The sequence below is a fragment of the Lepidochelys kempii genome, chromosome 4 (genome assembly GCF_965140265.1).
Source record: "Lepidochelys kempii isolate rLepKem1 chromosome 4, rLepKem1.hap2, whole genome shotgun sequence".
In the NCBI taxonomy this organism is placed as follows: domain Eukaryota; kingdom Metazoa; phylum Chordata; order Testudines; family Cheloniidae; genus Lepidochelys; species Lepidochelys kempii.
The window spans coordinates 53,267,209-53,279,864 of NC_133259.1; the positions used below are offsets into that span (position 1 = coordinate 53,267,209).

General features: G+C 40.8%; 1 protein-coding gene across 5 annotated transcripts in view; it reads right to left on the reverse strand.

Annotated features, from left to right (window-relative positions):
* Positions 1–12,193, reverse strand: part of LOC140910424 (uncharacterized) — a 28,199-nt gene extending 16,006 nt beyond the window's left edge. Inside the window, exons 1-2 of one of the 5 annotated variants that reach the window (XM_073341231.1) lie at positions 11,893–12,185; positions 1,236–1,661 (exon numbers count right to left, since the gene is read on the reverse strand). In XM_073341231.1, the coding sequence (XP_073197332.1) occupies positions 1,236–1,661; positions 11,893–11,938 (472 nt within the window). In that variant the 5' untranslated portion in view covers positions 11,939–12,185. Of the gene's footprint in view, positions 1–1,235; positions 1,662–11,892 lie in introns of all 5 variants that reach the window. The other 4 variants (XM_073341230.1, XM_073341229.1, XM_073341232.1 and 1 more) reach the window with 4 other exon arrangements.
* Positions 12,194–12,656: the final 463 nt, after the last annotated feature.

Genomic DNA, 12,656 nt, shown 5'->3' on the forward strand with positions numbered 1-12,656 from the left:
CCCATCATTCCTGCTCCCTCTCAACAGCTCCTGCTTCCTCTCCTTAGTTCCCCTCAGTAACCCATCTGTTCCTCACAAATAGCTCCAGCTGCTTTCCATAGCTCCCCTGTCTCCTCCACCTACCCTGACAGTTGGGTTCTGCTGCTACCTCCTGCCTTCTGTGAGCCAGATTAAGGGCTAGACACAAGAGGCACAGGCTGAGGGCTCATTACTAAAATCCTGTGTTGTCTTAGAGTCTACATTTTTATTTTTAAAATTGATGATTGCAAAGAAAAGCTTGAAGATGTGACAAGAGTATAATCAATGTCTCAATGAGGTTTATAATACTGCAGTTACTTCCTCAAATCAAATCACTGAGGCATTATTAGCTCTTTGGCCAGCAAGTACACTCTGGCCAAAATTACCTTGATATAACAGAAGCTGCATCAGGCCGCAAAGGACTGCTTAGCTTAAACCTGGACTGAGCCCTGCACTTTCTGAAACTGGGGATAGCAAGATCTTTGCTGAATCTCTAAGACTGTAGTGCAGGCATTTTAAGGGCACCTTCACGGCACCTTCTTGAATGGTGATTTAAGCAGCAGGTCTTAACAGAAGAGAAGAATGAGGGGGGATTTGATAGCTGCTTTCAACTACCTGAGAGGTAGTTCCAGAGAGGATGGTTCTAGACTATTCTCAGTAGTGGAAGAGGACAGGACAAGGAGTAATGGTCTCAAGTTGCAGTTGGGGAGGTTTAGGTTGGATATTAGGAAAAACTTTTTCACTAGGAGGGTGGTGAAACACTGGAATGCGTTGCCTAGGGACGTGGTGGAATCTCCTTCCTTAGAAGTTTTTAAGGTCAGGCTTGACAAAGCCCTGGCTGGGATGATTTAATTGGGTATGGGTCCTGCTTTTGAGCAGGGGGTTGGACTAGATGACCTCCTGAGGTCCCTTCCAACCCTGATATTCTATGATTCTATGATTCTATGATTCTATGAACAGCAGTTAAGAAAAGGAGCCTTGTACCATCTCATTGCACTAGGAAGGATGAATGGGCAAAGAAAACCCTTAGTTCTTTTCTGTCTAAGCAATGTGACTTTGAGGAAGAAATCTTATTTGAGGGGGAAATTTGCAAGAGTCCATCACTGCAGGAGTGGCAGGAAGAGCAGAAAATAGTGACTTAACAGGACTAGAGTGTGCATAGTGAGGGGAGAACGGATTCAACATTGTAAGGAAATAATGAGTTAAAAAAAACAGACCTGGCCCCAAAGGCAGGTTGACTAAATTGTTGTCCTTATGCACTATGGCCACCGTCGTCTCCCCCGTCGTGTCTGGGACGGTCGCCTCCGTGACGGGCGCCACCGTCGTCTCCCCCCTCGTGTCTGGGACGGTCGACTCCGTGACGGGCGCCACCGTCGTCTCCCCCCTCGTGTCTGGGACGGTCGACTCCATGACGGGCGCCACCGTCGTCTCCCCCCTCGTGTCTGGGACGGTCGACTCCATGACGGGCGCCACCGTCGTCTCCCCCCTCGTGTCTGGGACAGTCGACTCTGTGACGGGCGCCACCGTCGTCTCCCCCATCGTGTCTGGGACGGTCGTCTCCGTGACGGGCGCCACTGTCGTCTCCCCCGTCGTGTCTGGGACGGTCGCCGCAGTGATGTTCTCTGCCACTGCCATCATAACTACTAAATTTTGTGCATTCATAATATTAAAAGAAAAAAAATTATCACTGGTGGGGCTGATAGCAGTGCCTTTTATTAACTCTATCAGACACTTTCCTTAGAAGACTCTGGTTTCAGCTGCTTATAACTTTGCCCAACTTTAATGATTCAGGCTGAGCTTTTTGGAAAGTTTCAGATAAAGTGATTTGCCCATTTAAGCAACATTTTACCCCTGTGAAAAATATTCTTACATCCTTTTCTCCTACATGGGCTAGCCCCCTATGCTTTGGAGCAAAGACTTGATATTTGAATAGAGTCACACTGGTACTGGGATTGTGCCTTTTGCCCTCGCTGTGAAAATCTGCCTAAATCTGGCTAAGTTATAAACCTCTGAAAAATCTCAGTTTGCACACATTCAGCAGCGTGCACTGAATGCCCAGGGCTACAGGAACTGAGCAGGATTTGCGCTGCACTTGCTCCTCCTGCCCACTGACAGCTGCTGTGGTGCCAGACGCCAAAACTAAGAGCAGAGAGACTGTCTGCAATTACTCAGTGCTGGCACTACTCCCCCTGCTGGCCCCCAGGAAAGGTGAAAGCTGCCTGACTCAAATCCTGAAGGGCCAGAGCTGGGCTGGGAAGAAGTCAGAACAGAGGAGCAGAGATGGGCTGTGGGAAGGGGTAGGGAATAAGATGAGGGTGGGGAGGAGACAAACTGTGGGATACATGCTAAAGGACAGGGACAGACAGAACTGCAGAAAGGCCTGTAACCACTGCAGCACACTCCCTTCCAGAACCTGGACTGCAACCCAGGATTTCCTTATGTCATCATTCCATCGCTGTCTAGCAAATAACTGCAAAACCCACTGGCAAAGTGCATGTCTGATCCCATCTAGCGGCTGGTTCACATAGCAGATAACAACCTATTACTGCTAGCAGTTATCCCATTAGTTCGTATTTTAGAGTTCTATGCTGTGGCCCTAAAGGTTACAATCCTGCTAATGACAAATAGGAGGGTCAGTATTGTTCCACATGTTAGTTTTGCTGAGGTTTGTTTGTGCTTTTAAAAGTATAGGAAAGTACCTACAAAAATCTATGTTAAAAGAATGTTAAAGGTGCAAAGTCAAGTTTGTAAAAGTTAGGAAATACCAGAAGTCAGGTTGAATTCATCTTTCTTGTATGTAAGCAGCATTATACACACTTTAATCACACATTACTATTTCCACAAGACCTCTGCCTCATTCAGTGTATGCACAAGGGGGCTCCTCTTTATGAAGAACGGAAAGGGGATGAAAGAAGAGAGAAATTTAGATAAGTAGAAGGAAGGAAAAGTTAACCAGAGGGACAACAAACACTGGATTACACTGAAAGAGAGAGAGACAGAGACAGAACCCAAAATGTAATGAGGGAAAAGAAGTAGAAAAAGAATGTCATGGTAAATTATTATATTTTATTATTGAAATGGCAGTCAAATATAAATGATACTGTACAGGAAGACAAGTAAAACAATTCATATATAATGTACATCAAATACAATTTTATCTATAGCGTTGTCTATAGTGAGTAATGCGATGAGAAAGATTCACCTGGCATCACTGCATGAAAAATTAAATCAATCTATGTTTGAAATAGTTAAATGTCTACCTTGGGTAAAATCCTGCCCCTAGTAAAGTCAACAGGAGTTTTGTCATTGATTATCTTCAACTGTCCCCATGTATTTTACTTATAAATATGAAAAAAATGTATTTGGCAATGTCTTCCTCCACCTTCTGCCACTACCAGCAGATCTGCATTGATAAAGGCAGAAGCGCAGGCTGGCCCCTTTCGAAGGCTGTAGCTGGAACCAATCTGCCTTACTGTCTCCAAGGAGCATTGTGCCGTAGTGCTGCTAGACCCAGCTATATGCTACGGTGCTTACATGACTTAGGCACCTAAAGAGGCAGATCAGTGCCTAAAGACCTTTGATCTGGACCTCTGGGATCAGATCCCCATCCCTGAACTGGGGAACTTTTTATCTTAGATACTATGGTGATAGGCAGCAGTATAAAAGCTACGTGCCTACCACGTGAAATCAATCGCCATAACAAAGCCCCTGTAGATTTCATGAAGTCATTGACACTTCTCGCTTTTGGGGTCAAAACTGCTTGGGACAGATTAAGAGTACATAAGGGGATTAGTGTCGTGAGCATTCTTATTCATAGATTCTAAGGCCAGAAGGGACCACTGTGAACATCTAGTCCAGGGGTTCTCAAACTGCGGGGTCAGGACCCCTCAGGGGGTCGTGAGGTTATTACATGGGGGGTCATGAGCTGTCAGCCTCCACCACGAACTCCGCTTTGGCTCCAGCATTTATAATGGTGTTTAATATTTAAAGAAGTGTTTTTAATTTATAAGGGGGTGGGTCTCACTCAGAGGCTTGCTATGTGAAAGGGGTCACCAGTACAATAGTTTGAGAACCACTGATCTAGTCTGATCTCCTGTGTAACACAGGCCATAGAAATCCCCCCCGCTCCCACCAAAAATCCTTTTGAACTAAAACATAACTTTTAAAAAACATCCTGTCTTAATTTTAAAAATCGCCAGTGTTGGAGAATCCTCCACAGCCTTTGCAAAATTTTTCCAATGGTAAATTACACTCACTGCTAAAAATGTACACCTTATTCCAGTCTGAATTTTTCTAGCTTCGGCTTCCAGTTATTAGATTTTATTATACCTTTGTCTGCTACATTGAAGATCCCATTAGCAAGTATTTGTTCCCCACATATGTACTTATATACTATGATCAAGCACTTTCTTATGGTGGAAAGGCTTTTTCAAAGAGCAAGCATTTACTGTATTTCCTAAAGACAGACACTGGAGTTACCTGACCTCCCTGGGTAATGGCACTTCCCTACCTCACAGGAATATTGTGAGAAAAAACCAATAGATTCTGAGGTGCTCAGATACTATGGGAATAAGTGTCATACAAATACCATAGATTGATAGCTTAAACATACTGGGCTTTTTCCTTGCCTTCCTTTTTTCATTGTTTAGGAGTGGGCATGTCCTCTGTGACTTTGTTATAGTATGTTTAGTGGCATCCATGCTGAGTCTACAGATTTTAGTTTAATTTTAGACTTTAGAGTTTTTTTAATTAGTTTCTCCACTATTTTTTAAAATCCTCATTTCTAGTCTTTGATGTTACAGTGCTAGTTTCTGGTTGCATTCCTCCCCTGGAGGATATCAAACTGTTTCACTGGCTTCAGTTGTCATTTAGTTTTTGTTGTGCTGTCTTGTTTTAACATGGATTCTCTCAGACAAAACCCAGACTGAACCCAGGTGTCCCCATCTACAATTTAATTGCCTTTGCAGCTTTTGGAAGAAGCTTGTCTCCTGTGGAAATCTGTTCCAACGAATTTAACAACCAAATGCTCAAGAAACTTGCAGAAGCACTTCCCAAGTTCTTCCCAAGCCTGGGGTTGCATCCTTGACCATCTTGACCTATAGCTATTGATGGATCTATTTCTATGAACTTATCTAGTTCTTTTTTGAAGCCAGTTATACTTTTGGCCATCTCAACAACACATGGTAATGGGTTCCACAGGTTAATTGTGTGTTATGTGAAAAAGTACTTCCTCTTGTTTGTATTAAACCTGCTTATTAATTTCATCAGGTGACCCCTGGTTTTTGTATTGTGGGAAAGGGTAAATGACACTTCTCTTTTCACTTTTTCCACACCATTCATTATTTTATAGACCTCTGCCATATCCTGCGTTAGTCGTCTCTTTTCTAAGCTGAACGGCCCTAATTTTTCTAGTTTCTCCTCTTAAGCTATTCCATACTTTCAGTCATCTTTGTTGCCCTTCTCTGAACCTTTCTCAGTTCTGCTATGTCCTTTTTGAGATGGATTTATATAGTGGTGTTATATTTTCTGTCTTATTTTCTATCCCTTTCCTTTAAATGAAGACTAGATCCCTTCCTAAAAGTTATGCTATATATCCAGGAGAAGTTATGATTACTAGGTGAGGTTCTAGTCGTTAGCTCGACCTGCTAACATGTGTAAAAACAGCAAACACTTGTGTCTTCCCTAGAATTTTATCTGAAGTTAGTGAGCTCAAGTTAAGAACACATCTTTTTTCCTAATGAAAGCACAGCATTAATGCTTCCCCTGATGGTAAGCAAGCAGAGTGGAAGAGGAGGAGATGGACTTGACTGGAATAATGAAGAAGGGTGAGGAATGCTGTGGGGTCTGAAAAGCAGGATGCAGGGGCCATAGGTGGGAAGAAGAAGAGAAGCAGGTGGTCAGGAGCTGATGAGGGTAGACAGGAGGAGAGGGAATGGATCTGGAGGGGCATATATGCACCAAGAGGGAGGGGGTCAGGACTAGGGGGGTCAGATAGGAGCAGAGAGGGGAAGGGAGAAGGAGCTGGGAGGGGAGCAGATGATGAATCAGAGCTGTATAGTGAATGAAGCTGTTGTCTGTAAGACCTTGGCCTCTTGTTGCAGAATTGGGAAGGTGAATAAGGCAGGGGATTACCAGAAGAGAAAAGATGGTCTCATAGCTAAGGAATCTGAATACCACCCGAGATGATTGGATTCTATCCCTATCTTCCTATGTGATGCTGGAGAAGTCATATAAACTACATTTTTCACAGGTGGTCACTAATAGCGTGTTCCTCATTTTCTGGGTGCCCAATGTGACTCATGGGGTGTGATTTGCAGAAGTGCTGAGCACTTATGACTACAGCTGAAGTCAATGGGAGCTGTGCTTAGAACATATAAAGTGCTATCTAATGCTAAGTCTTTGAAAAATCAAGTCCTAGTTATCTCAAGCTGGGGACTCAAAATTAGAGAGAACTTGACAATTTTGGCCTTAATCGCTCAGTTCCCCGTGTGTAAACAGTAACAAGTCTCCAGGACCAGATGGTATTCACCCAAGAGTTCTGAAGAAACTCAAATGTGAAATTGCAGGACTACTAACTGTCATCTGTAACCTATCATTTAAATCAGCTTCTGTACCAAATGACTGGAGGATAGCTAATGTGATGCCAATTTTTAAAAAGGGCTCCAGAGGTGACCCTGGCAACTACAGTCCAGTAAGCCTCACTTCAGTACCGGGCAAATTGTTGAAACTATCGTAAAGAACAAAATTGTCAGACACGTAGATGAACATCATTTGTTGGGAAATAGTCAACATGGTTTTTGTAAAGGGAAATCATGCCTTACCAAGCTACTAGAATTCTTTGAGGGGGTCAACAAGCCTGCAGACAAAGGAGATCCGGTGGATATAGTGTATTTAGATTTTCAGAAAGTCTTTGACAAGGTCCCTCACCAAAGGCTCTTAAGCAAAATAAGCAGTCATGGGATAAGAGGGAAGGTTCTCTCATGGATTGGTAACTGGTTAAAAGATAGGAAACAAAGGGTAGGAATAAATGGTCAGTTTTCAGAATAGAGAGAGGTAAATAATGGTGTCCCCCAGGGATCTGTACTGGGCCCAGTCCTATTTAACATATTCATAAACAATCTGGAAAAAGGGGTAAACAGTGAGGTGGCAAAATTTGCAGATGATACAAAACTACTCAAGATAGTTAAGTCCCGGGTAGACTGCGAAGAATTACAAAAGGATCTCAGAAAACTGGGTTACTGGGCAACAAAATGGCAGATGAAATGTAATGTTGATAAATGCAAAGTAATGCACATTGGAAAACATAATCCTAACTATACATATACAATGATGGGGTCTAAATTAGCTATCACCACTCAGGAAAGAGATCTTGGAGTCATTGTGGATAGTTCTCTGAAATCATCCATTCAACGTGCAGCGGCAGTCAAAAAAGCAAACAGAATGTTGGGAATCATCAAGAAAGGGATAGATAATAAGATAGAAAATATCATATTGCCTCTATATAAATCCATGGCATGCCCACACCTTGAATACTGGGTGCAGATGTGGTCGCCCCATCTCAAAAAAGATATATTGGAATTGGAAAAGGTTCAGATAAGGGCAACAAAAATTATTAGGGGTTCCATATGAGGAGAGATTAATAAGACTGGGACTTTTCAGCTTGGAAAAGAGGCGACTAAAGGGGGATATGATAGAGGTCTATAAAATCATGAGTGGTATAGAGAAAGTAAATAAGGAAGTGTTATTTACTCCTTCTCATAATACAAGAACAAGAGGCCACCAAATGAAATTAATAGGTAGCAGGTTTAAATCAAACACAAGAAAGTATTTTTTCACACAACGCACTGTCAACCTCTGGAACTCCTTGCCAGAGGGTGTTGTGAAGGCCAATACTGTAACGGGGTTCAAAAGGGAGCAAGGTAAATTCTTGAAGGATAGGTCCATCAATGGCTATTAGCTAGGATGGGCAGCAATGGTGTCCCTAATCTCTGTTTGCCAGAAGCTGGGATTGGATGACAGGGCATGGATCACTTGATGAAAACCTGTCTGTTCATTCCCTTTGGGGCACCTGCCATTGGCCACAGTCAGAGGACAGGATACTGGGTTTGATGGACCTTTGGTCTGACCCCGTATGGCCGTTCTTATGTAAAATGGAGGTATTAATCTCACAGAGGTGTTGCGAAAATAAATTCATTAATGTTTGTGAAGCACTGATACTATAATGATGAGTACCACAGAAACGTCCCTAAGGAAATTCATTTTGTGCTCAGTGCAGGGTTTGGATGGTGTGAATTTAAACAATGGCCACACAATCAATGAAGACAATTAAAAGAAATATTCAGTAACTTCTCATTCACTGAATGAGGTAGGGGAAAAATAGAATGTTATCATGTAATTAAAGACTATATCACAATGCATACACATAAGGGGGCAAATTAAGCTTGTGCAGGTAACCTGAACTCTGGTATTTCCTCATTTTTGAGTGCTTGACTTTACAATTTTAATGCTCCTTTAATATAATTCTTTGGATGTAATTTAAAATATATTGATGTATATCACATATTGGCATCGCATTGATTTTAAATATTGGGGAGAGCTTTGTTACCTTTTAGCATGCTTCAGTCATGGCAATATCTCTGAATTATATGTGCAATGCATTATTACAAACCAATGGAAAATTAAGCAACAAGATAAAACAGTGTCTGGTATCTAGCCATCATTGTGGTGATATTACAAGTTGATACTGCAAGTTAACTTAGTTTACTTCCACTTTTTCTATAGAATAAATTACATGCTTTTCCACTTTTATTGTAAACATTGCAAACATTGGAGCTATTGAAAAGTATTGCCATGTTTGGGGAAATTCAGAGACCACAATCAGATTCCTGTTTTGGTGCATGTCACTCTAAAGCTAAGTACGTACTCAAAATATTTCTCACAACTTAATAATAATTTACATTCATCTAGTACTTTTCATCTGGAGAGTTACTTAAATACTGTAGTCATAGGCACTATAGAAACCTTTGAGACAGTTACAGCAGATTAGCTAGAACTTTTAAAAAGTTGGACAAACGTCATTACTCCATTTTATGATGGTGTAATTAAGGGAGAAGGTCTATGTGCCATGCTTATCACTGTGGTAGCTGAGAGATTGATTTTTCTCTAATTTACACCAGTTTAAATCTACATTGGAGTCAGTGGAGTTAAACTGGTGTAAGGCAGTTGATAATCAGGCCCAGACAGACCGTTTAAATGACTTGTCCAAGGCAACAAAGTCATTCAGTGGCAGAAGTTCAGAACGCAACTCTGCCAGTGACAGAATGAAATAACAAATATACATTTTTTTATAAAATCGTGGGCTCATTTAGGTTTACTTCTCAATATTCTGACATCAAAATTACTATTAGAGTGTAGCCAAGGTGTTATTTCCATGAATAAGGTTAGGTAACATACTTTTCACCTCTACTGGGGAAAATGTACAAGAAAAACAACATGGAAGTGTTTTCTAGAAGGAAAAATTCCTATTGGATAATACATTAGAGTCTTTTTGTGGTGCTGGGGTTTTCCATAAATCTTGTCAATGTGTCCATTTTAGTGTCACCCTCCAAAACCAGAAGCATTGACTCCAGTGTGGGAATCTGACAGAGGGTAGTGATTCCAATTAATGCACTCAACTTCTGAGATAAAGAGACTGATGAAATATACATGGGCCACAGAAGACAGTTTAGTTTATTTCTCACCCATTTGGTGGAATAGAGAACAATTATGTTAGTATTTGTACAATACAATTAGGAAACATTGGTTAATGTACAACACCCCAAATCTTTCTGCACTATTTAAATGTACTATTACATTCAGAACTGTCCTCCTTTGTCAATAAGTACGTCATGACAAAAACAAAACAAAAAGCCCCAAACCCATTAATATGACTTTTTAATGGATACCAGTGTGATGGAAGGGAATGAACTTTGTAAACTGCTGCAACATTATGTGGATGCATCTTAAAAATATTTAAGTCATGATATTAAAACCAAACCATGCTTTATGGTAATGAGTGAAGTCCCACACATGAATTATACATTCTGAAATGGCTTATGGGGCTAGGTTTTGCAGCAAAGTTTCTTGGATATACAGCTAAGTAAAAAAAATTGCATCCTCTAGTGTACATGCTAATCAGCTTCTATTGCCTTGCCCTCCAATTTGAAAGTTCTTCCTGGGCTATTTCAGGATCCTCAGATATCACACATAACTCACAGAGTTAATCAAAAGGGGATCATAGTGATATGTCTGTGAGATTGCAATAAGGGAAGGCAATTCAAGTAATGCAAGGACTCTACCTCCCTAGCTGAGATATCACATAACAGTTGTGGATCTCCAGATTCAGAATATGCTGCACCCATTTGCACTCTGTTGATGTTGTTCAGTAGTTAGAGCAAAATCTTGTCCTGTCAGTGCTGCAAAGGAGGGTAAGGGTGCTGGCACACACATCTTGTTTCGCAAGTATCCTGCTAGCCAGAGCACAATTCCATGGGGTAGTCCTGAGGGAGATGTAGTTGGGTACACCTGCCTACTCCTTTGAAAAGGAACAGCATGAACTCTCAGCTAGCACATGCTTGAGTGTAGTATGTGCACTAAAAAGGAGACCATGTTCCCATGTGGTAGTCCGGTGCATGGTCCGGACACCCTCACCTTCTAGCACCCATCAGAGGGATAAGTAGAGTTCCTGCAATACTACTGCATTTGTAGGGTGAGGGAAGAGGTGGAAAGTAAGCTCCCTTTCCCCCTCATATGCACCAACACCATATACAGCATATGGAAGGATCTTGCCCTATGTAATCAAGGAGGCAAAAACTTGATCAAAATTCAGGGGATAAAGGGTAATTAATTTTCAGTTGCACCAAAAGCAATCACGTTTCGAGCACTACATTTAAAAATCTTTCATTAGACATGGCTTAGAGCAGGGCCACTGCCCCCCTCCTTCCTCCACCAAATACTTCTTGCAAACTCCCAAATACCAAGTCCTAATAACACCAGTGGTAAGGGTGGTGGAAAACTCATGAAAGCTCACAAAGGGAGAGACCATGGTTTCTCACAGCAAGAGACTACAACTCCCACTACTGCAATCAACAGTACTTTGGGGTTTACAATTTAGTGGATACCGGTGTGGGGGACAAAGCTCTTGGAACATGAAGACAAGTGCTTCATATCTAAATAGCCTGCACTTACTTCCTGTTTTGTAGTAGCTCTGCGACACAGTGCTGATATTTGTCATCACAATGCTAACCGTATTAAGATTTAATTTAGTAATCAGTTAAACATTTACTTTTGACACATGCTAGTGAAAATAAAATGTTTAAAGTTGCAAAAAGATGTTGGTGATTGGTTCTCTTGTACCTTCAATAGATTTCTTTTTAAATAACATGACCATATACATATATTTTTAAGATTAGTAACTACAGTGGTGCCATTTACATTACATTTGCAACATATCTGTCTGTTTTGCCACGCCATTACATGAGTTGGATCATATGGATTACAAAACCATAATGATGGAGGTGTAATAAATGCAGCAATAGTTCTAGTAATACAATATATTAATACATAGCAGTTACACATCAGTATATTATTGATATTTAACTCATATGTAATAGGGATCTAGTTTCAGAGTAGCAGCCGTGTTAGTCTGTATTCGCAAAAAGAAAAGGAGTACTTGTGGCACCTTAGAGACTAACCAATTTATTTGAGCATAAGCTTTCATGAGCTACAGCTCACTTCATCAGATGAATGTCTACATAAAATCAGGAGATGAGTTGAAGCAAAAGCCATTTATAACTGACAAAAAAAGAAGTAAAACAAACAAAAATGTTCACTCACCGGACAGTAATAGAATACAAGGAAGTATAGTTTTGCACATCTTCATTTCTCCTGTAATATCTAACCACAGAGAAAAACACCCAGAAAACAAACCAAAACTCCTTGCTTTGTTCCCTCCAACCAGCAAGCTATGTGTGATTTCTATACCCTCAGGCAACAGACTAAACTCACTATCTCTCTGCCCCTGTGTCTTCCTGAAGTTCTAATCAGCCAATAAGAAGCAGGCCAAGTAATAAATTATCTGCTGAAAATGGCTAACACATCATGCAGCATATGAAACTTCAGGTGTTATCAGAAGTCAATTTCATACACTGAATTTCAAAGTGAACTGTGCAGAGCATATGAAAGTTATAAAACTACCAACTGAATGGCAAAATCACATGTAAAAACAGGTTCTGATCTGTGTAGTCATTTAGTAATGCTTAAATTATAAGGACCATATAATGATATTTAACACTTATTGAGTGATGTTTATCCATAGATCTCAAAGCACTTTATAATTATGGATATGTATCATTAGCCTAATTTTGCAGATGGGAAAACTGGGGCCCAAGGAGGTAAAATGTTTTGAAGATCATACAACAAAACAATTGCAGTCCCTTGAGCTAATCACTGGACCACAGTCCCTTCCAAAATATTCTGCATTTCATGAAAATAATTAATATATTTATCTATAAAGGGTTTAAAAATACCTCCTGCATCCACATTAGAAAGTTCAGCTCAGGTATAGCAGTTGATATTACTAATCTTTCTAATCTAACTAT